Source organism: Salvelinus fontinalis, chromosome 5, assembly GCF_029448725.1.
Source record: "Salvelinus fontinalis isolate EN_2023a chromosome 5, ASM2944872v1, whole genome shotgun sequence".
In the NCBI taxonomy this organism is placed as follows: domain Eukaryota; kingdom Metazoa; phylum Chordata; class Actinopteri; order Salmoniformes; family Salmonidae; genus Salvelinus; species Salvelinus fontinalis.
Window position 1 is genome coordinate 9,338,458 of NC_074669.1, and position 26,804 is coordinate 9,365,261.

The window sequence follows — 26,804 nt, forward strand, 5'->3', positions numbered from 1 at the left end:
GGCATTAGACCAGTAGAAATCTGTCTTTTGGTCTGAGATTTTTGGTTCCAACTGCCGTGTCTTTGTGAGACACAGAGTAGGTGAACGGATGATCTCCGCATGTGTGGTTCCGATCGTGTCATCAAGGCAAAGGGTGGCTACATTGAAGAATCTAAAATATATTTTGATTTGTTTAACACTTCTTTGGTTACTACATGATTCCAAATGTATTATTTCATGAGTAGGTGTGTCTACACTTTGACTTGTACTCTACATGTTTCACGTAAAGAGAGCAAGGTTTGAGGGAATAGGGAATGTTTTTCCTAAACAAATTAGGGATTGTAGTAACAGAACTTTTCAGTCAGAAACAAGTATGAAACTAATTGGCTGAAATTATGCTTCAGCACGGACAGCGCAATAAACACTTGCTGTGCTGTGGTGCCTTTTCGCTGCAGTAGGGAGGAGAGCGAGATAACGTGCACCAGGCACTCACTGTCATTTTTTTAACACAGTGTGACAATCTGGCTTTTTATTGAGTCATTTTTGTGTCTTAATTATTTAATCAAACAGTGTGCTTAAAGCATCAGACAAGCTCAGTGCATATGCAGTTGATTTTATTAAAACACATAGGGTGTGTTTATCTATCTATGGAAAAATTACTTTAAACATTTCGACCAATCGATTTGTTGAAAGAACAGGAACAGATTTTTTTTAGTCGGGGATAGCCCTAGTTTCTCAACTCCGGTCCTCGAGTACCCCCAACAGTACACATTTTTGTCATGGCCCTAGACAAGCACACCTGATTCAACTTGTCAACTAATCACCAAGCCCTTGACAAGTTGAATCCGGTGTTTTAGTCCGGGGCTACAACTAAAATGTGTTTTGTTGGAGGTACTGGAGGACCGGAGTTGGGAAACCCTGTTTTAGGAGATTACACCCAGATTGCTGCAGAACACCCAGTAGTCTGATTGTGTTATGTTTTAGGCATTGGTCTCCGTGTCTCAGAGAACCTCCATCTTATCCCAGTTAGATCTTCCATAACACCCAACCCCTCTCAGGAGGAACACTATACTGGAGCTCAACAACTAGCGTATTCCTCTTTATACACTGCCACCCTGTATTTTAGTGAGTGCATTTAAAAACACAATTCCAATACCTTTCCTGTGGCTTGGCCTTCGTCTCCTCATAATGCCCCTCCAATCCCAGTCACGTAGTGCCATTTCCCCCATAAACACTGACTCCAAATCAAAAGGCAAGCATCACGAACCCAGGAAACTGATGCATGTTTCATAGGAACACCTATTGAGGCCAAAAGAATGGAAAGCAATGGGAGAAATCCACATACCGAGTAGAGTTCTATTGCTGCAAATGTTGATCATTATCTCTGTTGTGACTTGTTACTGCTTTCTCTCTCTCAGGGAACTGAGAAATACAATTCAAATGAAATTGTATTAGTCACATGTGCCAAATACAACAGGTATTTGGCACATGTGAAACGCTTACAGTGAAACGCTTACTTACGAGCCCCTAACCAACAATGCAGTTAACGAAAAAAAAAATATATATATATATATATAAAAAATATATATATATATATAATAAAATGTTTTATAAATAAATTACGAATAAGAATAAGAAATATAAGTAACAAGTAATTAAAGAGCAGCAGTAAAATAACAATAGTAAGACTATATACAGAGGGGTACCGGTACAGAGTCAATGTGCGGGGGCACCGGTTAGTCGAGATAATTGAGGTAATAAGTACATGTAGGTAGAGTTATTAAAGTGACTATGCATAGATGATAACAACAAAGAGTAGCAGAGGTGTAAAAGAGGGGGGGGGGGGGGTCTGGAGTCTATGACTAGGGTGGCTGGAATCTTTGACAATTTTTAGGGCCTTCCTCTGACACTGCTTGGTATAGACGTCCTGGATGGCAGGAAGCTTTGCCCCAGTGATGTGCTGGGCCGTACGCACTACCCTCTGTAGTGCCTTGCAGTCGGAGGCCGAGCAGTTGCGATACCAGGCATGATGCAACCAGTCAGGATGCTCTCGATGGTGCAGCTGTAGAACCTTTTGGGGATCTGAGGACCCATGCCAAATCTTTTCAGTCTCCTGCGGGGGAATAGGTTTTGTCGTGCCCTCTTCATGACTGTCATGAAGTGTGGTGTGCTTGGACCATGTTAGTTTGTTGGTGATGTGGACACCAAGGAACTTGAAGCTCTCAACTTGCTCCACTGCAGCCCTGTCGATGAGAATGGGGGCATGAACGGTCCTTTTTTTCCTGTAGTCCACAATCATCCCCTTTGTCTTGATCACATTGAGGGAGAGGTTGTTGTCCTGGCACCATACAGTACTTATACAGAGGTTTTGTGGATGGAGGAGAAAAGACAGTGACAGTTATCTGAGTTGTGAACTATATAGCACTGTACCCAATAGTTATGGTTGTGTTTGTCTGAGCTTGGGGGAAACAGTGCCTATAGAGTGCTTATTTGGCACAGAGGTAGCTATGTGCTGTCTGTGGATTGTGCAGCTTAAGGGTTCACCACAGAAATTAGGCCAATTTGCTGTCCTCCCCTCCTAGAATAACACACTCTAGCTGGGCAATCTAGTGTCCCCTCCTTCCGCTTGGCTCTGAGTCGTCTAGGAAGGTTGAATGTTTGTACTCTAATGGCTTCAATACACTTACTCCAGCAATTGCAAGGGTGAAGTTTCTATTTTTAATGTATGATTTGATAGACACGTTTTTTCTTTACCATACTGATTAATCTGTGTCAGAGATTACACATTTGACTTGTGACCATTGTACTGGATAAACCTAAGCAGTGATGATAACCAAAGATCTCACCCCCATGGATTCCAAACCGATAATAACCCAAAATCTCACCACCGTGGATTCCAAACCGATGATAACCCATGATCTCACCACCGTGGATTCCAAACCCATGATAACCCATGATCTCACCTCCGTGGATTCCAAACCGATAATAACCCAAGATCTCACCACCGTGGATTGCAAACCGATGATAACCCAAGATCTCAACACCGTGGATTCCAAACTGATGATAACCCAAGATCTCACCACCGTGGATTACAAACCGATGATAACCCAAGATCTCACCACTGTGGATTCCAAACCGATGATAACCCAAGATCTCAACACCGTGGATTCCAAACTGATGATAACCCAAGATCTCACCACCGTGGATTCCAAACCGAAAGACACAAAAAGAAGCAGTAGTCGTTTGCCTGTGGAACTTGTTTCCAATGTCGGAAAGAGAAATGTCAAACCATATCTGCAACCTGCAATGGATCTCTTCCCTTCTATCCTCTGGAAATCACACACAATACAGTTTGTCATAATGCAATTACTCTAAAGAGCCTCTGTTTCCTGCTTCCACCACCACACTGATCCTGAATACGGGGGCCCGACAGGGGTGCGTGCTCAGCCCCCTCCTGTACTCCCTGTTCACCCATGACTGCGTGACCACGCACGACTCCAACTCAATCATCAAGTTTGCTGATGACAACAGTGGTAGGCCTGATAAGCAACAACAAACTCTATGAAGCATTTATTTGGGCTGCAATTTCTGAGGCTGGTGACTCTAATGAACTTATCCTCTGCAGCAGAAGTAATTCTGGGTCTTCCTTTCCTGTGGCGGCCCTCATGAGAGCCAGTTCTTGAAATGTTCTGGATTTACTGAACTTCATGTCTTAAAGTAATGATGGACTGTTGTTTCTCTTTGCTTATTCGAGCTGTTCTTGCCGTAATATGGACTTTACCAAATAGGGATATCTTCTGTATACCACCTCTACCCTGTCACAACACAACTGATTGGCTCAAACGCATTTAGAAGGAAAGAAATTCCGCAAATTAACTTTTAAAAAGGCACACCTGTTAATTGAAATGCATTCCAGGTGACTACCTCATGAAGCTGTTTGAGAGAATGTCAAGAGTGTGCAAAGCTGTCATCAAGGCAAATGGTGGCTACCTTGAATAATCTAAAATGGAAAATATATTTTGATTTGTTTAACACTGTTTTGGATACTATATGATTCCATATGTTGAATAGTTTTGATGTCTTCACTATTATTCTACAATGTAGAAAATCGTAAAAATATAGAAAAACCCTGGAATGAGTAGGTGTGTCCAAACTTTTGACTGGTACAGTTTATATATATATATTGTGTGTGTGTGTGTGTGTGTGTGTGTGTGTGCGTGCGTGCGTGCAGTTGAAGTCGGACGTTTACATACACCTTAGCCAAATACATTTAAACTCTGTTTTTCACAATTCCCGACATTTAATCCTAGTAAAAATTCCCTGTCTTAGGTCAGTTAGGATCACCACTTTATTTTAAGAATGTGAAATGTTAGAATAATAGTAGAGAGAGTGATTTATTTCAGATTGTATTTCTTTCATCACATTCCCAGTAAGTCAGAAGTTTACATACACTATATTAGTATTTGGCAGCATTGCCTTTAAATTGTTTAACTTCGGTCAAACATTTTGGGTAGCCTTCCACAAGCTTCCCACAATAAGTTGGGTGAATTTTGGCCCATTCCTCCTGACAGAGCTGGTGTCAGGTTTGTAGGCCTCCTTGCTCGCACACGCTTTTTCAGTTCTGCCCACAAATTTTCTATAGGATTGAGGTCAGGGCTTTGTGATGGCCACTCCAATATCTTGACTTTGTTGTCCTTAAGCCATTTTGCCACAACTTTGGAAGAATGCTTGGGGTCATTGTCCATTTGGAAGACCCATTTGCCAACAAGCTTTAACTTCCTGACTGATGTCTTAAGATGTTGCTTCAATATTGCCACAAAAATTTTCCTCCTCATGATGCCATCTATTTTGTGAAGTGCACCAGTCCCTCCTGCAGCAAAGCACCCCCACAACATGATGCTGCCATCCCCTTGCCTCACGGATTTTCATGGTGCTCATGGTGTTCTTCGGCTTGTAAGCCTCCCCCTTTTTCCTCCAAACATAACAATGGTCATTATGGCCAAACAGTTCTATTTTTGTTTCATCAGACCAGAGGACATTTCTCCAAAAAGTACAATCTTTGTCCACATGTGCAGTTTCAAACCGTAGTGTGGCTTTTTCATGGAGGTTTTGGAGCAGTGGCTTCTTCCTTGCTGAGCGGCCTTTCAGGTTATGTCGATATAGGACTCGTTTACTGGGATATAGATACCTTTATACTTGTTTCCCCCAGCATCTTCACAAGGTCCTTTGCTGTTGTTCTGGGATTGATTTGTACTTTCCGCACCAAAGTAAGTTCATCTCTAGGAGACAGAATGCGTCTCCTTCCTGAGCGGTATGATGGCTGCGTGGTCCCATGGTGTTTATACTTGCGTACTATTGTTTGTACAGATGAACATGGTACCTTTAGGCGTTTGGAAATTGCTCCCAAGGATGAACCAGACTTGTGGAGGTCTACAATTTATTTTCAGAGGTCTTGGCTGATTTCTTTTGATTTTCCCATGATGTCAAGCAAAGAGGCACTGAGTTTGAAGGTCGGTCTTGAAATACATTCATAGGTACACCTTCAATTGACTCAAATTATGTCAATTAGCCCATCAGACGCTTTAAAAGCCATGACATAATTTTCTGGAATTTTCCAAGCTGTTTAAAGGCACAGTCAACTTAGTGTATGTTTACTTCTGACCCACTGGAATTGTGATACAGTGAATTTTAAGTGAAATAATCTCTCTGTAAACAATTGTTGGAAAAATGACTTGTGTCATGCACAAAGTAGATGTCCTAACCGACTAAAGAAATTGTGGAGTGGTTGAAAAACAAGTTTTAATGACTCCAACCTAAGTGTATGTATACTTCCGACTTCAACTGTATATATGTATATATATATAAAACATACACACACACATATATATATGTATAGATATGTATATGTATATAAAACATACACAGTACCAATCAAAAGTTCTGTACTGTATAGGGGCGGTCACGTGTATAGGGGCGGTCACGTGTCCAGGGTTCAAGCCTCAGTGTGAGGAAGTGGTACTCGCCAAATCAGGAGGAAGTGGTACTCGCCAAATCAGGAGGAAGTGGTATTCGCCAAATCAGGAGGAAGTGGTACTCGCCAAATCGGGAGGAAGTGGTACTCGCCAAATCAGGAGGAAGTGGTACTCGCCAAATCAGGAGGAAGTGGTACTCGCCAAATCAGGAGGAAGTGGTACTCGCCAAATCAGGAGGAAGTGGTACTCGCCAAATCAGGAGGAAGTGGTACTCGCTAAGCAAGCAGCACACACACTAACCTTCTGTTAATCCATGGCCAGGTGCTTAGCCCATCAGAGAGGTGCGGGGGGCTGCCTTAATCGACATTCAGGTCATCAGGACCTGGGGAGCAGTTCTTGTTGGGGGTTAACTGCCTTGCTCAAGGGCAGAATGGCAGATTGTTCCACCTTGTCGGCTCGGTGATTCGAACAAGAGACCTTTGACATTATAAGACACCAATTATTGGGAGAACAATACTGTGTGGTTCTTTTTTTTTCTCTGAAAGAACATTGGATGCAGAACGTGAATTTATACAGACAAGACAAACACCTAGGCTGTCACAATAGGCAGCCATTCCACGTTTCATATTGCACATTTACAATAATGGGTATAAAAGAAAAGAGATTGCTCACTATGCAGCCATTTAGAGAGGACGGTGCTTGCCACTGGCCTTTCAAAGCTCTAGAGAGCTGCCCTTTCACTTTAACTCAGATCAAGTGCAACATCCACTTGATCTGAGTTATAGCCTAGCTCCCCAGCCCTATAAAAGCAATTAGAGCCTGTCTTTAAAGAGCAGCCCAGTGGAGATGGAGAAACAATACCGAGCTCAGAGGCTATATAGGATGTTGTAGAGTAAAAGTCTCTCCACTGTTGTTTTGATCACGCTGTGCCTTATAAACCCATAAACTCACCCTATGTTTTACACCTTCAACTGAGCAGTGGAGGGAGGCTATTATTTCTAAGGACTGAGTCCTGTTGAGCAGCACATTAGCTCCTTTTTTGAACATTTATTTATCTGGGTAACCTCATTGAGATCAAATCTATTTTCTCAAGCAACACCTGGCGCAAACCAAGACCGCAGCAGGGGGAACAATGTTTCACTGGAGTGTAACCACCTCTCCCTTCTTCCTGTGTGTGATCGATTGATGACACCCTTGAGTGTGTAATTTTGTTTGTTTTCAACAGGTTTTGGCTGTATTGAAACTCTGACAGCATCATGGAATTCACAGCAGGTTGATGGCCTAAGAGCATCTAGAACCAAACTTGTTTAAAACTTCTACTTCCTCCCAATCCCGGGTCCGGGAGCACCCCCATCAGTAAAAAAGCTGACTAGCATAGCCTAGCATAGCGTCACAAGTAAATAGTAGCATCTAAATATCATTAAATCACAAGTCCAAGACACCAGATGAAAGATACACATCTTGTGAATTCTGCCATAATTTCTGATTTTTAAAATGTTTTACAGGGAAGACACAATATGTAAATCTATTAGCTAACCACGTTAGCAAAAGACACCACTTTTTTTACTCCACCATTTTCTTACTGCATCAGTAGCTATCACAAATTCGACCAAATAAAGATATAAAGTGCCACTAACCAAGAAACAACTTCATCAGATGACAGTCTGATAACATATTTATTGTATAGCATATGTTTTGTTAGAAAAATTAGCATATTTCAGGTATAAATCATAGTTTACCATTGCAGCCACCATCACAACTCTCACCAAAGCAACTAGAATAACTACAGAGACCATCGTGTATTAGCTAATTACTCATCATAAAACATTTCTTAAAAATACACAGCGTACAGCAAATGAAAGACACAGATCTTGTGAATCCAGCCAATATTTCAGATTTTCTAAGTGTTTTACAGCGAAAACACAATATAGCGTTATATTAGCTTACCACAATAGCAAACATCACAACAGCATTGATTCAAGCCAAAAATAGCGATAACGTATAAACCACCAAAATATATTAATTTTTTCACTAACCTTCTCAGAATTCTTCAGATGACAGTCCTATAACATCATATTACGCAATGCATATAGAGTTTGTTCGAAAATGTGCATATTTAGCGGCACAAATCGTGGTTATACAGACAAGTAGCTAAGCTGCCCAGAAAATGTCGGGAGAAATCTTGGGAGAGGCACCTATTCTAATCAGTAACTAATCCTAAACTTGACTAAAAAATACAGGTTGGACAGCAAAGGAAAGACAAATTAGTTCTTAATGCAATCGCTGTGATACATTTGTAAAATTAACGTTACTTCAACATACAGCGTGCGTTAAAGCGAGGCTGCACTGAAATTAATGGCGGCTTATGCAATTTACATTTTTCAACAGAACAACGAATTATCAGCATAAATAGTGCTTACTTTTTGATGAACTCCCATCAGAATCTTGGGAAAGGTGTCCTTTGTCCCAAAAAATCGTTGCTCGGTTGTAGAACGTCCTCTTCAACGTTGCAATTAGCAGTAAACATTAGCATTTGAGACAGAGATACCCAACTCCCTAGAACGCCACAAAAATAAATACCCAAAAATTGCAATATACTGACATAAACTGATATAATTCGGTTTAAAATAACAACATTATGATGTCTTTAAAGCCTATATCGAATAAAAACACAGCCGGAAATTTCTAAGAGCTATAACCGAAGGTTCTAGTACGATATGCCAAGGTCCTCCGTGCGTCAGAGCGAAGAGGGAAAAGACCAGACACTTCCTTGCCAAGCTATTTATAACCTTTCAGATCTACGCAGAGACTCCATTTCAAGTCTCCCTATTCGCTAACATCCAGGGGAAGGCGTATGCAGTGCATCTCAACCAATAGAAGACAGGCAGATTTATAAACAGATCTGAGAACAGCCAGCAAAATTTTGCATTATCACATCCACATAGGAAAATTGCTCAAGTCAAGTTCTGTTTCACTCACAGATATAATTCAAACGGTTTAAGAAACTAGAGAGTGTTGTCTATCCAATAGTAATAATACTATGCATATTGTACGAGCAAGAATTGAGTACGAGGCAGTTTAATTTGGGAATGTAATTATTACAAAGTGCCAACAGCACCCCCTATTGAGAAAAGGTTTTAAAGAGAGATTTTAATTGCTGAACAGTGGAAAGGTTCCATATGATGAAAGTGTATGTTTGGGGTTTCAAGTTTGACAGTACCTTGATCTGTGTGGCAATGTTCACAATAGGGAGAGAGAGAGGGGGAGGGAGAGGGGGAGAAGGAGAGATTGAGAGAGAGAAATAGTGAGGGAGCGAGAGCAGAGAACGTAGAACATTGTTATTGTCTTTGTCCCTCATTGGTTCCTCCTGATGAGATGTGCGTTAGTTGAATCAGCACTTCCTTTAAACGGAAAAATAACAATTAAATAATTATGCAATGAAAACTCCAACCATTTAACAGCCCTGTCTCTGCATAAAGACAGTACATTCAGTATGGTAAGCTGTGCTTAATTAATCAGCAATGAACAAACAGAAGATGGAAACAAATAACAAAGCAGTAAACAGAACATCATGACATACAGGTGTTCTGCATTTGAAGATCCTTTTGCTCCTACCAAACAAGGACTATCGAAATAACATTTCTGGACCGCTATATTGATGCTGAAATCATTAGCCTGACCTGTAATACTGACATAACCACAGTACCACCAATTTACCTCGCAGCTTGTCTGTTGGGGTTTCCAGATTCAGCTTTTGTGTAAGGTTTATTGGCATGTCTAAGGCACGGTGGTGGAATCCTCTATTTGAGCCTCTGTCTGTCCGTCGCTGTATGTATTGTAATTTAGCTTCAATCCGGGAAGCCCTTCGATTTGAGAGGAGCTGAAGTGGCAGGAAGTCAGCTCAAATCTTACTATGTCACATGATTGCGTAAACACAGGGTCATACTTATCTCCCTCTATCTCTCTGTGTTGTGTACACTAGCTACCCAGCAAACATGACCCAATGTGGGTATTCGGTGGGCAAGGTGGGCACGGCTAGACCACACTAAGCCCACACCAGGCCAACACAGGCTAGACCACACCAGCCCAACATGGGCCAGGCCATACCGGCCAAACACAGGCTAGCCTACACCTGTTTCAACACAGGCCAGCCCACACCAGTCCCACACCAGGCCAACACAGGCCAGCCCACACCAATCCCACATCAGCCCACACCAAGCCCAGCTACTTCATAATATAGAGGCGAGAGCTCATTCTAATATTTGGGGGAGTGGTTTTGCAAATACCCCAATTAATATTGTTAATTAAAAAAAATAATACTAGATGAAAATTATTGACACCATTCAAGCCAATGACAGGTTCGGAACATTAAAGCCAATTACCTCGGAACCAGGGGTTGGAACGGAAATAATTTTTGAATCTTTCTGTTCCAAGGGGAACCCCTATTTTCTTTGTTCTGTTCCAGTCTTCCGACCAGAAAATAATGTTCTGAACCGGGTTAAACCCCCAAAAAGTTAGAATTCATATAGTTCCCTTTTCTGTATTTTTTTTAGCCCATGAAAGCAACATTGTTTTTACATTTAGCTCATTAATTTACTCATAGTGCAGCTTGCTGTGGAACGGGTAAAATAGTTGTTTACATGTTTGATTGGTCAGCTAAGTGAAGGCTTGAGATGTGCCTGAAATTTCACGGATGTGGAGAGAAAGACAAGGGTGAATGGAAGGGGCTTTAAGCGCTGAACGTCATGATTTGAATTGGAATGTGTTTAAGCTATTATTAGCATTAAAACTTAACAGAATTATATACTACACATGAAAAATATTTTTGGAACTAAAAATAACATTACTAACATGTTCCCAAGATTTGAAAATAACGGTTCTGTTCCGGAACACTAGAGATCCCTTCGTTCCCTGTTCTGTTTCCGTTCCTCCAGAAATATCATTATTTTTCGATTTTCTGTTTTGTTCTCTGAATTTACTGACACTGAGAGTGTCATTCCAGTTTAAGTGTTCTGTTGTGTGGTCAACAAAAACACGATATTGTACACTGCCAATGGTGAAATCCGTAAAAAGACATAAAAGTGCATGTGACATATGAGAAACATTAACGTTTCTCTGGTAAACATATACACTATATAAAAAAGTATGTGGACACCCCTTCAAATGAGTGGATTTGGCTATTTCCGCCACACCCGTTGCGTACCGGAGTATAAAATCAAGCACACAGCTATGCAATCTCTATAGACAAACATTGGCAGGGGAATGGCTTTACTGAAGAGCTCAGTAACTTTCAACATGGTACCATCAAAAGGATGCCACTAACGGCAGCCTTCCCTCTCTTCACTAGAAGGGTTTAGCATTGTCATTGTGTTCACGTGCCCGAGTTACTTATGCACTCTATCTGAGCTTCAAACAGCTTACCTACAGGACACATTTGTCTGGATGGAGCACTAAGTCTAAACAGGATTGTTTTGTGTAGATTAACAATCTCCTTTGACTTCCTGCTCTGCAGCTCATCAAAACCAGAGAAAAAGAAAGAGATTGATTTGCCTCCCAGAAAACGTTCCTCTGTAAATACTAAGGATGTCTCACTGTAAAAGCCTTTATCCCTGGTAGCCTATAGTTGATAATATGAAATGCTGGGTAACACAGCATTCTCCACATGGGAACAACAAATAGCTAATGATCCCATGTATTACATGGTGGGAGTGTTACTCTTCACTGTTATAGATCAGTGGGACTAAACAGCCCACTAAACAGTAAACACATGGGGAACAGTAAGACATTACGAGGCAAGTACATACAGTTGAATTATCTTTGATATAATATCTAATTCCAACAATGCAGGCAGGAGGTAACATCTTAGTTTAATTATCTTTGATATAATATCTAATTCCAACAATGCAGGCGGGAGGTAACATCTTAGTTTTTTAAAATCTTTGATATGATATCTAATTCCAACAATGCAGGCAGGAGGTAACATCTTAGTTTTTTTAAATCTTTGATATGATATCTAATTCCAACAATGCATGCAGGAGGTAACATCTTAGTTTTATTATCTTTGATATAATATCTAATTCCAACAATGCAGGCAGGAGGTAACATCTTAGTTTTATTATCTTTGATATGATATCTAATTCCAACAATGCAGGCAGGAGGTAACATCTCCACGTGGAATGAAAGAGTCATCCAATATGTTTAGAAGGGCTGAGCTCAGAGAGCTTTGTCGTGGCCACAGACAGATCAATAGTCATAGTTAAATGCTTGGTTATAAACAGATCAATATGAATGGTTCACTGCATTCTTGTGCAACGCTCAGTAGTACATGGTGAGTAGCTTGGCCGTGGCCAAAGTCAATAATACAGTTAGATGCTGATTAATACCAAACCTTTTAAGAAAATATAGACATTTCAAATGTTATTTTATTGGCTATGTACAGTGTTGTAACAATGTGAAAGTCTGAAGTATGAAAGGGAAAATAAATTAACACATAAATCTAGGTTGTATTTACAATGTTGTTTGTGCTCCACTGGTTGCCCTTTTCTCATGGCAACAGGCCGCACATCTTGCTGCTGTGATTGCACACTGCGGTATTTTGCCTAACAGATATGAGAGTTTATCAATGTATGATTTGTTTTAAAATTCTTTGTAGGTCTGTGTGATCTGTGGGAAATATGTGTCTCTAATATGGGCATACAGTTGGCAGGAGGTTAGGAAGTGTAGCTCAGTTTCCACCTCATTTTGTGGGCATGGACACCTAGGCTGACTTGGCTCCCGAGAGAAGACAGGCTATGGCTGCCTCTCTCAATAGCAGGGCTATGTTCACTGAGTCTGTACATAGTCAAATCTTTCCTTAATTTTAGATCACTCACATTGGTCAGGTATTCTGCAACGGTGTACTCTCTGTTTAGGGCCAAATAGCATTCTAGTTTACTCAGTTCTTTTGTTGAAGCTTTCCAATGTGTCAAATAATTATCTTTTTGTTTTCTCGTGATTTGGTTGGGTCTAATTGTGTTGCTGTCCTGTGGCTCTGTTTGTGTTTGTGATCAAAGCCCCATGACCAGCTTGCTAAGGAGACTCTTCTCTAGGTTCATCTCTCTGTAGGTGATGGATTTGTTATGGAAGGTCTCTCTCTAGTCTTAAGCTCTCTCTCTAGTCTTCTTCTCTTTCTCTCTCTCTCTCTCTCTCTCTCTCTCTCTCTCTCTCTCTCTCTCTCTCTCTCTCTCTCTCTCTCTAGTCTTCTTCTCTCTCTCTCTCTCTCTAGTCTTCATCTCTCTAGTATTCATCTCTCTCTCTCTCTAGTCTTCATCTCTCTTTCTCTAGTCTTCATCTCTCTCTTTCGCTAGTCTTCATCTCTCTCACTCTCTAGTCTTCATCTCTCTCTCTCTCTCTAGTCTTCATCTTTCTCTCTCCAGTCTTCATCTTTCTCTCTCTAGTCTTCATCTCTTTTGCTCTCTCTAGTCTTCATCTCTCCCGCTCTCTCTCTAGTCTTCATCTCTCTCTCTCTCTCTCCACAGCTTGGCCCAGTAAGTGGCTCTTCATTTCTCTGCAGGCAGTGCTATGCCATATTTCAGAGTGTCTGAGACAGTGTGTTGGGTTTACTCCTTATTGTGATGGATGGCTGTGTTGGTTAACATTAACATCAGCAACAGGACTGTTTGTGTTCCCGCAGCAGGCCACTGAGTGTGTATGTCAGTGTGTAGTGTGCACTTCACTGAGAGAGTCAGAGGCTGAGCCGAGGATGGAGTTGATAGTTGTCGTGTTTAGATTTGATCACATATCTCTGATGCAGGGGAGCCCTGAAACCATTACGTATATCAATAGTCAACAGTGTAATGGAAATGTGCTGGAATTGTAACCCTATTATTTTCTTTAATGTCTGAAATGCTGTCTCTCGTCTGACAGAAGAACGCACCCTGACAGCATGACCGTTTCCCCTCCCTCTCTGCTTGACCTCCCAGGTTGAACACAGAGACTGTTATTTGACCAGACAGCTATAGCCACCGTGATTTTAAAAACCATTCAACCAAATCTGCGATAATGGACAGGTAAGCTCTTAGAGGGGAGCACAGTTCACTTCCCTGATGAGTGTGAAGGACAAAGAGAGGAACAGAGAAAAAGAGGAAGAGATGAGATACTCAGAGAGTGCTGGGTATCCCTTAGTGACAGGGATTCAACAGTGTAAGCCAATGTTCTGAGGATGTTAAAGCATATCACAGCTGTAAGTGTCTGTACCTGTCTACTCCATGGACAAGCCACCAATCCGTCCCCATTGACCGCTGTTATATCCTTCCCCTTCTAACAATCATCATATCCCCCTCTGTATCCCGCCCTCTGAAAGCTGTTCTATTCAATCAATCAATCAAACATATTTATAAAGCCCTTTTTACATCAGCCGATGCCACAAAGTGCTGTACAGAAACCCATCCTAAAACCCCAAACAGCAAGGTATGCAGATGTTGAAGCACGAGAGAATTAGAGCGAGCATACTTAAATTCACACAGGACACTGGAGGAGACAGAAGAAATACTCCAGATATAACAGACTTACCCTAGCCCCCTGACACATAAACGATTGCAGCAGAAATACTGGAGGCTGAGACAGGAGGGGTCGGGAGACACTGTGGCCCTGTCCGACGTGTCCCCGGACAGGGCCAAACAGGCAGGATATAACCCCACCCACTTTGCCAAAGCACAGCCCCCATACCACTAGAGGGAATCAACCACCAACTTACAATCCTGAGACAAGGCTGAGTATAGCCAATGGAGATCTCCCCCACAGCACGAACCCGAGGGGGGCACCAACCCGGACAGGAAGATCACGTCAGTGACTCAACCCACTCAAGTGGCGCACCCCTCCTAGGGACAGCATGGAAGAGCACCAGTAAGCCAGTGACTCCGTCCCCGTAATAGAGTTAGAGGCAGAGAATCCCAGTGGAGAGAGGGGAACCGGCCAGGCAGAGACAACAAGAGCGGTTCGTTGCTCCAGTGCCTTTCCGTTCACCTTCACACCCCTGGGCCAGACTACACTCAATCATAGGACCTACTGAAGAGATGAGTCTTCAATAAAGACTTAAAGGTCGAGACCGAGTCTGCAAGTCTCACATGGATAGGCAGACCAATCCATAAAAATTGAGCTCTATAGGAGAAAGCCCTGCCTCTAGCTGTTTGCTTAGAAATTCTAGTGACAGTAAGGAGGCCTGCGTCTTGTGATCGTAGCATACGTGTAGGTATGTACGGCAGGACCAAATCGGAAAGATAGGTAGGAGCAAGCCCATGTATTGTTTTGTAGGTGAGCAGTAAAACCTTGAAATCAGCCCTAGCCTTAACAGGAAGCCAGTGTAGAGAGGCTAGCACTGGAGTAATATGATCACATGTTTTGGTTATAGTCAAGATTCTGGCAGCCGAGTTTAGCACTAACTGAAGTTTATTTAGTGTATTATCCGGGTAGCCGGAAAGTAGAGCATTGCAGTAGTCTAGTCTAGAAGTGACAAAAGCGTGGATTCATTTTTCTACATCATTTTTGGACAGAAGGTTTCTGATTTTTGCAATGTTACGAAGATGGAAAAACGCTGTCCTTGAAATATTCTTGATATGTTCGCAAAAGAGAGATCAGAGTCCAGAGTAACGCCAAGGTCTTTCACAGTTTTATTTGAGATGACTGTACATCCATCAAGATTAATTGTCAGATCCAACAGAAGATCTCTTTTTTTCTTGGAACCTTGAACTAGCATCTCTGTTTTGTCCGAGTTTAAAAGTAAAACATTTGCCGCCATCCACTTCCTTATGTCTGAAACACAGGCTTCCAGGGAGGGACATTTTTCAGGCTTCACCATGTTTCATCCAAATGTAAAGCTGTGTATCGTCCGCATAGCAGTAAAAGTTAACATTATGTTTCCGAATGACATCACCAAGAGGTAATATATATTGTGAAAACAATAGTGGTCCTAAAACGGAACCTTGAGGAACACCAAAATTTACAGTTGATTTGTCAGAAGACAAACCATCCGCAGAGACAATCTTTCTGACAGATAAGATCTAAACCAGGCCAAAACTTGTCCGTGTAGACCAATTTGGGTTTCCAATCTCACCAAAAGATTGTGGTGATCGATGATATCAAAAGCAAGACTAAGGTCTAGGAGCATGAGGACAGATGCAGAGCCTTGGTCTAACGCCATTAAAAGGTAATTTACCACTTTCACGAGTGCAGTCTGAGTGCTCAGATGGGGTCTAAAACCAGACTGAAGCGTTTAGTATACATTGTTTGTCTTCAGGAAGGCAGTGAGTTGCTGCTCAACAGCTTTTTCTAAAATGTTTGAGAGGAATGGGAGATTCGATATAGGTCGATAGTTTTTTATATTTTCTGGGTCAAGTTTTGGCTTTTTCAAGAGAGGCTTTATTACTGCCCCTTTTAGTGAGTTTGGTACACATCCGGTGGATAGGGAGCCATTTATTATGTTCAACATAGGAGGGCCAAGCACAGGAAGCAGCTCTTTCAGTAGTTTAGTTGGAATAGGGTCCAGTATGCAGCTTGAAGGTTTAGAGACCAAGACTATTTTCATCAATGTGTCAAGAGATATAGTATTAAAAAACTTGGGTGTTTCCCTTGATCCTAGGTCCTGGCAGTGTTGTGCAGACTCAGGATAACTGAGCTTTGGAGAAATACGCAGATTTAAAGAGGAGTCCGTAATTTGCTTTCTAATGATCATGATCTTTTCGTCAAAGAAGTTCATGAATTTACCACTGCTGAAGTGAAAGCCATCCTCTCTGGGAATGCTGCTTTTAAGTTAGCTTTGCGACAGTATTAAAAACACATTTTTGATTGTTCTTATTCCCCTCAATTAAGTTGGAAAAATAGGATGATCGAGCAGCAGTGAGGGCTCTTCGATGCTGCATGGCACTGTCTTTCCAAGCCAGTCGGAAGCCAGTCGGAAGACATCCAGTTTAGTGTAGCGTCATTTCAATTCCAATTTTCTGGAAGTATGCTTCAGGGCTCTGGTATTTTCTGTATACCAGGGAGCTAATTTCTTATGACAAATGTTTTTTTGTTTTTAGGGGTGCGACTGCATCTAGGTTATTACGCAAGGTGAAATTTAGTTCCTCAGTTAGGTGGTTAACCGATTTTTGTGCTCTGACGTCCTTGGGTAGGTGTAGGGAGTCTGGAAGAGCGTCTAGGAATCTTTGGGTTGTCAGAGAATTTATAGCACAGCTTTTGATCATCCTTGGTTGGGGTCTGAGCAGATTATTGTTGCGATTGCAAACGTAATAAAATAGTGGTCCGATAGTCCAGGATTATGAGGAAAAACATTAAGATCCACAATATTTATTCCATGGGACAAAACTAGGTCCAGAGTATGACTGTGGCAGTGAGTAGGCATTTATTCCATGAGACATGTTGGACAAAACCCACTGTCGATGATGGCTCTTTCCCTCTCTCTTAGCCCATCTCTCTCTCTCTCCTCAGATCTGACTATGACTTGGAGTATGACAGCTACCCAGATGACCTCTACGGCAGGTAGGCTTCTATACTGTACCTGGTCTCACCTACAGATCTATATTTTGCTGGAGATTTGTGTTTTTCACTCTTATGGCCAAGTACTGAACAAGCTCTATTACGATCAAGTGTTCTGGTTTAGAACTCGTACTTAGCTGTTGCATGTAAAGATGCTCTCTTGTGTTGCAAAACCCTTTCTGAAAGTGAATGCAATTATCTAGTCTTCCTTCTCTTCCTCTTTTGATTGCATGTGTCTCATGGACAGGCTTATCTCTGACTCCTGATTTGTCTAAGAGGGCTATGTCTGCTTGTGATAGTCAGGCCCCTTGGATGAGATATGACAGATCATACTGTACCATCCTCGTGTTAACCCGTCTTAAATCCCCTTGCCTGGTACAGACCAAACGACTACACAACACAAAATGCACTTTATTTGCTTGAGTAACTGTGTGTCTATATTCTTCTGCAAGTGATAATTGTGTGACTGTATTTTGAAGGGCCTGAGGGAGGGAAATGCTGTAGTGTTCTGAGGGGAGGGGTGTCTCAAAGTGAACCCCTGCTTAGCGCCGAGGCTCTACTTGTATAGCGTAATTAGCCAGGCTTTGAACGGCTGTGAGAAGCGGGCCCTCTGTGGCTGGTGCTGATGAAGGGAGCTGCTGAGAGGAGAGAAGAGAACTTGCATAAATAGCAGGGGGAGGGGTGCGTTCGAGCAGGGACATACTGAGAAAGCATCTCTATCTCCATCAATGTCGAAGAGCAGCTGATGCTTTGTATAGAGGCACAGCATTGATAGGGGTTTATGAAATATGATATCATGTCCAGATATATCTGTGAAGATGTATTGACTGTAAGCAATTTTAAACTGCCTAGTACCAAGGGTACACAATTTAAACCTGTCAGAGTTGGGGGACCTTGTGGCAATTGTTTTCTGATTACCCCATTGCACCGTTTAAATGGACCTTGATGTGTCCTTATTCACAGCTACAGTAGCAAGACTTATTAACAGGGTTGTCTCTGTGGATTACTTTAGGTGACATAGCTCCTATTTCTGTACACTGAAAATGTCAATTTCCCAGACAGAGAATAACCTGGCTAATATACTGTTGTTCTTAGAAGGAGTGAAATAAGGGACCATGTATCTACGGGTATTTCTGTCAATGAGGCATCATCTGGGGTGTGTGTGTGCGTGTGGGTGATTCTCGCGAAATCTTGGTTTCAAAGATTTCAAACATGAAACCTTTAAAAAGACTTGCATCAAAAAAAATAATTTTGAGGCATTAATAACAAGGTCTGAAGTGTTTGTGAGCATTAATTTAAAAACATTTACGGACAATTTAACACCTTTTGAACATATTTTCCGAAAAAAGTCTTTAAAAATGTCATTATCGGAACGGTCTGAAAACATCAAGACCATTAGGAAAGCTAATACATTTTCACATTTTTAAAACATTTATTATTAACAGTCATGCACAGATACTTGAAACTCTGAAATAATATAGATTTTTAAAATAAATGTTTTATTTGATTTTGACAGATTTCTCTCATTACCGCAACACCTTCCGCAATCTACAACATAATATTTTTGATATTTCATTGAAACCTGACATATTTTCAAAATTATGCGGCAAGCCTGAAAGAATATAACGTATAGATTCTGTACATTTAAAAGCAAACTATTATTTTTCCATTCATTAAATTAACATTAAATGAACACCTGTTACGGTAGTGATACATAGGTTTCGGAAATGAGGTTGATGATTTCGGTAATGATAATAAGTATACTAAGACTGAGGTACGGTTAAACATTATACAATTTGATGTAGAAAATAAATTAGATAATATTGGCACAATCATTGATTCAAGTTTTGATTTTCCCATGATGTCAAGCAACGAGGCACTGAGTTTGAAGGTATAAATAAATCATTCTCTCTATTATTATTCTGACATTTCACATTCTTAAAATAAAGTGGTGACCCTATCTGACCTAAAAAATGGGAATGTTTACAAGGATTAAATGTCAGGAATTGTGAAAAACTGAGCTTAAATGTATTTGGCTAAGGTCTATGTAAACTTCCGACTTCAATTGTATATATATATATATATATATAAGTGAGAATGTGTGTGTGTGTGTAAACAGTCCTTAAAAAATGTTGCAGAGGATGAGAACATCAGTCATGGACACTTCATTTTTCCACAATTTTTTTCATTATTATTATACATGAATATTCAGTTAATATTTTTTCTGTCATTTGAAACATCTAGTAGAACATCCACTTTTTTTTCCTGAATATTTTCATTTTACTCTGTATAAATTACAACATAACATACATTCAGACAGAGCTGGACGCGTTGCGGTAATGAGAATTTCAGCAGAAAATGCAATAAAATACAAAAATAATTAATTCTTAAGTTGAAATTACTATTTGTGCAAGGTAGAGAACACTTACCTTTATTATGATATTTTGTTATTGTCACGACTTCCGCCAAAGTCGGTTCCTCTCCTTGTTCGGGCAGCGTTCGGCGGTCGACGTCACCGGCTTTCTAGCCACCATTTGTTCTGTCTTTGTCTTATCACACCTGGCTTCACTCAACCAATTACTTGTTTATTATTTAACTCTCTGTTCCCCATGTTGTGTTTGTGAGTGATTGTTTATTGTAATTCAGTCCGTCTTTGTGGGCTCGGTATGTTACTTTGTAAATTTGTATTTTTTGAGTAAAGTACGTTGATTACTCATATCTACTGTCCTGCGCCTGACTCTCTACACCAGCTACACACAGAACCCTTACAGAATCACTCACCCGAAGAATGGAGTCAGCAGGAGCAGACGCCCTCCCTGTTGCAGTGGAGGAGCGTGTTCAGCAGCACGCGACCATATTGCAACGTCTGGGCACCGCCATGGATCGAGTGCTGCAGATGATGGATTGTTGGGAGAGAGGAGGAGGCTTACCAGCACCTCCACCAGCCCCACTACACCCCTCCTTCACCCGGTCCCAGCGGGATTCGACTCGCGCTCCCGAGGGAGTATGATGGGAAGGCTGCCGGATGCCAGGGGTTTCTACTCCAGCTGGAGCTCTACCTGGCGACCGTCAACCCGGCTCCTTCGGGGCGTGAGAGCGTGTCCGCTCTCGTCTCCTGCCTCTCAGGCAAAGCCCTGGATTGGGCCAACGCCGTATGGAGTGAGGGAGACGCGGCATTGGACCATTACGCAGTGTTCGACCACCCGCCTGAGGGTTGAGCGGCGGGTGAACGTCTGTTCCACCTGAGGCAGAGGACGAGGAGCGCGCAGGATTTTGCCTTGGACTTCCAGACCCTGGCCGCCAGCGTGGGATGGAACGACAGGGCCCTGATCGATCACTACCGGTGCAGCCTGCGCGAGAACGTCCGTCGGGAGTTGGCCTGCCTGAGACATCTCCCCCACATTGGACCAGTTGGTGGACCTGTCCATCCGGCTGGACAATCTGCTGACTGCCTGCGGACATCCGGGTCAGGGCCTGTAAGTTCCATCCCCCAGCACTTAGGGCGACCGGAGGAGGGGCCATTCCCTGCACCATCTGTGGCTGCAGAGGGCACACTGCTGGTCGGTGCTGGGGGGTTCCTCAGGGAGTTGAGGCAGCAGGCAGGGCACTATCGTGTCACCCCAGGTGAGTCGGCACCAGGCTCACCCAGAACCCCCTGTTGCTCACATGTATGTGTTTATTTAATTTCTTGAGTTTTCCCAGCATAAGGCGCTAGTAGATTCAGGCGCAGCTGGGAATTTGATTGACCGTTCATTTGCCCATAGTTTAGGGATCCCCCTTGTTCTAGTGGATATGCCCTTCCCTGTGCATGCCCTAGATAGTCGACTATTAGGGTCAGGGCTGATTAGGGAGGCCACCGCTCCACTAGACATGGTTACGCAGGAGGGTCATAAGGAGAGAATCAGTCTCTTCCTTATTGATTCTCCTGCGTTTCCCGTGGTGCTGGACTTAACCTGGTTGGCCTGTCATGACCCCACTATTTCGTGGCAACAGAGGGCTCTCAAGGGGTGGTCACGAGAGTGCTCAGGGAGGTGTGTGGGGGTTTCCATTGGTGCAACTACGGTGGAAAGTCCAGACCAGGTCTCCACCGTGCGCATCCCCTCAGAATATGCCGATTTGACTCTCGCCTTCTGTAAGAAGAGGGCGACTAAATTACCACCTCATCGATGGGGGGATTGTGCGATAAATCTCCTGGTAGACGCAGCACTTCCCAGGAGTCACGTGTATCCTCTGTCACAGGAGGAGATGGTGGCTATGGAAACATATGTCTCCGAATCCCTGGGCCAGGGATACATTCGGCCCTCCACTTCACCTGCCTCCTCGAGTTTATTTTTTGTGAAGAAGAAGGATGGGGGTCTGCGCCCGTGTATTGACTATCGAGGTATCAATCAGATCACTGTGAGGTACAGCTACCCGCTGCCTCTCATCGCCAGTGCGATCGGAGTCAATGCGCACGCTTCTTCACAAAATTGGATCTCAGGAGCGCTTACAACCTGGTGCGCATCCGGGAGGGGGACGAGTGGAAGACGGCATTTAGTACCACCTCAGGGCACTATGAGTACCTCGTTATGCCGTACGGGTTGATGAATGCTCCATCAGTCTTCCAGGCCTTTGTTGATTAGATTTTCCGGGACCTACATGGGCAGGGTGTAGTGGTGTATATCGACGACATTCTGATATACTCCGCTACACGCGCAGAGCATGTGTCCCTGGTGCGCAGGGTGCTCGGTCGACTGTTGGAGCACGACCTGTATGTCAAGGCTGAGAAATGTCTGTTCTTCCAACAGTCCATTTCCTTCCTAGGGTACCGCATTTCCACGTCAGGGGTGGAGATGGAGAGTGACCTCATTTCAGCCGTGCGTAATTGGCCAACTCCCACCACGGTAAAGGAAGTGCAGCGGTTTCTAGGGTTTGCCAACTACTACCGGAGGTTTATCCTTGGTTTTGGTCAGGTAGCAGCTCCCATTACCTCACTGCTGAAGGGGGTACCGGTGCGGCTGCAGTGGTCGGCTGAGGTGGACAGGGCTTTTGGTCACCTGAAGGCTCTGTTTACCTTGGCTCCCGTGCTGGCTCATCCGGATCCCTCTTTGGCGTTCATAGTGGAGGTGGACGAGTCCGAGGCTGGGATAAGAGCCGTGCTCTCTCAGCGCTCGGGCACGCCACCAAAGCTCCGCCCCTGTGCTTTCTTTTCGAAGAAGCTCAGCCCGGTGGAGCGAAACTATGATGTGGGGGACCGGGAGCTGTTGGCTGTTGTCAAGGCTCTGAAGGCATGGAGACATTGGCTTGAGGGGGCTAAACACTCTTTCTCATCTGGACTGACCACCGCAATCTGGAGTCCATCCGGGCGGCGAGGAGACTGAACAGGCAAGGTGGGCTATGTTCTTTACCCGTTTTGTTTTCACTTTATCCTACAGACCAGGTTCCCAAAACGCTAAGGCAGACGCATTGTCCCGGATGTATGAGACAGAGGAGCGGTCCATGGATCACACTCCCATACTTCCGGCCTCTTGCCTGGTGGCACTGGTGGTGCCACCAGGCGTTCCGTCTGCTGTCCGCGACCGTTTGATCTATTGGGCCCATATGTCACCCTCCTCTGGTCATCCTGGCATCGGTCAGAAGGTGCGATGCCTTAGTGGGAAGTACTGGTGGCCCCCCTTGGCCAAAGACATGAGGGTTTATGTTTCCTCCTGCTTGATCTACGCCCAGTGCAAGGCTCCCAGGCACCTGCCCAGAGGGAAATTACAACCCCTACCCGTTCCACAACGGCCGTGGTCGCACCTGTTGGTGCGCCTTGCCCAATCTCCCTATGGCACTACAGACTGCGGAGGCCCTATTCACACACGTCTTCCGGCACTACAGGGTGCGTGAGGACATTTCTGATCGGGGGTCCCCAGTTTCTGATCGGGGTCCCCAGTTCACGTCCAGGGTCTGGAGAGCGTTCATAGAATGTCTGAGGGTCTCGGTCAGCCTCACCTCAGGTTTTCACCCCGAGAGTAATGGGCATGTGGAGAGAGTAAACCAGGATGTGGGTTGGTTTCTGCGGTCATATTGCCAGGACCGGCCGGGGGAGTGGGCAGCATTCATCCCCTGGGCAGAGATGGCCCAAAACTCACTCCGCCACTCCTCTACTAACCTCTCTCCTTTCCAGTGCGTACTGGGGTATCAGCCGGTTCTGTCACCTTGGCATCAGAGCCAGATCGAAGCTCCTGCGGTGGACGAATGGTTTAAGCACTCGGAGGAGACCTGGGACGCCGCCCACGTGCACCTACAATGGGCCATGAGGCGGCAAAAAGCGAGCGCCGACCGCCACCGCAGCGAGGACCGGGTCTGGCTCTCTGTTCCCCATGTTGTGTTTGTGAGTGATTGTTTATTGTAATTCGGTCTGTCTTTGTGGGCTCGGTATGTTACTTTGTACATTTGTCTTTTTTGAGTAAAGTACATTGATTACTCATATCTGCTGTCCTGCGCCTGACTCTCTACACCAGCTACACACAGGACCCTTACAGTTATATTACTAATTTACATGATTTATATTTAAAATCACTACTGCCGTGGTATTTTAATGGTTTCATGGGAATGACCAGCGTATATGTCAACGAAAAAAAAGGTTGACACATGCTTTGTGAACAAACAGGTGTAGTTATCGTTATATAAAGATGGCTGACGTTTTACGTGTTCCTAACCAGTTGTGTTTTTTTGTTATTTTCTTTTCGTTGTTTGTCACTTTTTTTCCTTTCTTATTTTGTACATAATGTTGCTGCTACTGTCCGCACTCAAGGAGCTGTATTCCACCATAAGCAAACAGGAAAACGCTCACCCAGAGGCGGCGCTCCTAGTGGCTGGGGACTTTAATGCAGGCAAACTTAAATCCGTCTTACCAAATTTCTATCAGCATGTTAAATGTGCAACCAGAGGGAAAAAACTCTGGACCAGAGAACACACAGAGAACCATACAAAGCTCTCCCTCACCCTCCATTTGGCAAATCTGACCATAATTCTATCCTCCTGATTCCTGAATACAAGCAAAAATTAAAGCAGGAAACACCAGTGACTAGATGAATACAAAAGTGGTCAGATGAAGCAGATGCTAAGCTACAGGACTGTTTTACTGGCACAGACTGGAAAATGTTCCGGGATTCCGCCAATGGCATTGAGGAGTACACCACGTCAGTCACTGGCTTCATCAATAAGTGCATCGATGACGTCGTCCCCACAGTGACCGTACATACATACCCCAACCAGAAGCCATGGATTACAGGCAACATCCACACTGAGCTAAAGGCTAGAGCTGCTGCTTTCAAGGAGTGGGACTCTAACCCGGAAGCTTATAAGAAATCCCACTATGCCCTCCGACGAAACATCAAACAGTCAAAGCGTCAATTCAGGACTTAGATTGAATCGTACTACACCGGCTCTGACGCTCATCGGATGTTTCAGGGCTTGCAAACCGTTACAGACTACAAAGAGAAGAACAGCCAAGAGCTGCCCAGTGACACGAGCCTACCAGACGAGCTAAACTACTTCTACGCTCGCTTCGAGGCAAATAACACTGAAACATGCATGAGAGCTGTAGTCAATGAACAACATTCTCACATAGGTGTTCCTTTTGTCCAGGTGGGAAAGGGCAGTGTCAAGTGTAATAGAGATTGTGTCTTCTGTTGATTTGTTTTGGAGTGAACAAGGTTAAGGGCAGAGAAGCTTGTTTGACACTAAGAAAGCTTTGTTGTAGAGCGTTTAACACAAAATACGGGGAGGGGCCAGCTGAGTATAAGACTAATATCTGCATATAAATCGATGAGAGTGCTTCCTACTGCCTGAGCTATGTTGTTGATGTAAATTGGAAAGAGTGTGGGGTCTAGGATCGAGGTACACCCTTGGTGACAGGCAGTGGCTGTGACAGCAGATGTTCTGAATTTACACACTGCACTCTTTGAGAGAGGTAGTTAGCAAACCAGGCCAAAGACCCCTCAGAGACACCAATACTCCTTAGCCGACCAACAAGAATGGAATGGTCTATCGTATCAAAAGCATTGGACAAGTCAATAAAATAGCAGTGAAATGGGCAATGGGGACATAATTTAGGACCTTTAAGGTTGCAGTGACACATCAATAACCTGAGCAGAAACTGGTTTGCATACCAGAGAGAATACTATAGACATCAAGAAAGCCAGTTAGTTCATTACTGACACGTTTTTCCAACACTTTTGATAAACAGGGCAAGATAGAAATTGGCCTATAATAACAGTTAGGATAAACTTGATCTCCCCATTTAAATAAAGGATGTACCGTGGCTGCCTTCAAGCAATGGACATCTCCCCATAGAGGAGAGAGTTTCAAAAGGTCAGAGAGAGGCTCAGCAAATAATAGGGGTTGCAACCTTAAAGAAGAAAGGATCTTAACCATCTGACCCAGATGTTCTTTTGGGGTCAGGTTTAAGGAGCTCCTTTAGCACCTCAGACTCACTACCTGCAGGGAGAAACTCTGTAGCGGGCAGGGGAAAAAGAGGGGAGGAGCATCAGGGCTAGTCGCATTAGAAGGGGTGAGAGATGAGGAAGTGTTGGACGGGCAACACTATTTGGCTGAGTCAAATAGGAATCTGGACTTTATCAAGTGGTGATTATAGAACTCAGCAATGTACTTCTTGCCAGTAACAACCACATAATCAACATTAAGAGACATGGGTAGCTGTGAGGAGGAGGGTTTATTCTCCAGGTCTTTCACCGTTTTCCAGAACTTCTTGGGGTTAGACCCATAGAGAGATAACTGCTCCTCGAATAACTAACTTTGGCCTTCTGGATAACCTAAATGCACTTGTTTCTTATTTGCCTGAATGACAGGATTTGTGTGCCAAGCTTTTCACCACATAGTGTTCTTGAGTTGGAGTAACTCTGCCGGATCACGGTCGAACCAGGGCCTGAACTTGTTTTTCATTCAAATTTTCTTTATGGGGGCGTACTTGTTAACAATATCACTGAAAAGATAAAAAAAAGAAGGTCCAAGCATCTTCAACAGAGGGGATCAAGCTGATTCTATACCAATTTACAGAAACTCGGTCATGAAGGAAGGCTTGCTCATTAAAGTTTTTCAGCAAGGGTCTATGACAAATCAGGACAGGTATAGCTGAGCAGCCATTACGAACGCAGCCCGTAAAACAGTGATCATTAAGGTCATTACAGAAAACACTAGACTGATTCCTATCAGGACTATGTGAGGATAACTTCAAGAGGAGTAGCATTTTCTGGGTGTTTGGAGTCATACCTTGTGGGATTAGTAATAATCTGAGAAATATTTAGGGACTCCCATTGTTTTAAGACTTCGTCAGGTGGTTAAAGCATGTCCCAG

The 26,804-nt window shown here is 43.4% G+C and overlaps 1 protein-coding gene across 3 annotated transcripts in view; it reads left to right on the forward strand.

The window, feature by feature from the left end:
* LOC129855057 (RNA-binding Raly-like protein) overlaps positions 1-26,804 on the forward strand; it is a 55,765-nt gene that overhangs the window by 15,897 nt on the left and 13,064 nt on the right. For 2 of the 3 annotated variants that reach the window (XM_055922335.1, XM_055922336.1), the window contains exon 3: positions 17,415-17,465. The exons of the other annotated variant lie outside the window; for it this stretch is intronic. In XM_055922335.1, the coding sequence (XP_055778310.1) occupies positions 17,415-17,465 (51 nt within the window). The remainder of the gene's footprint in view (positions 1-17,414; positions 17,466-26,804) is intronic. 3 annotated transcript variants of the gene reach the window in all.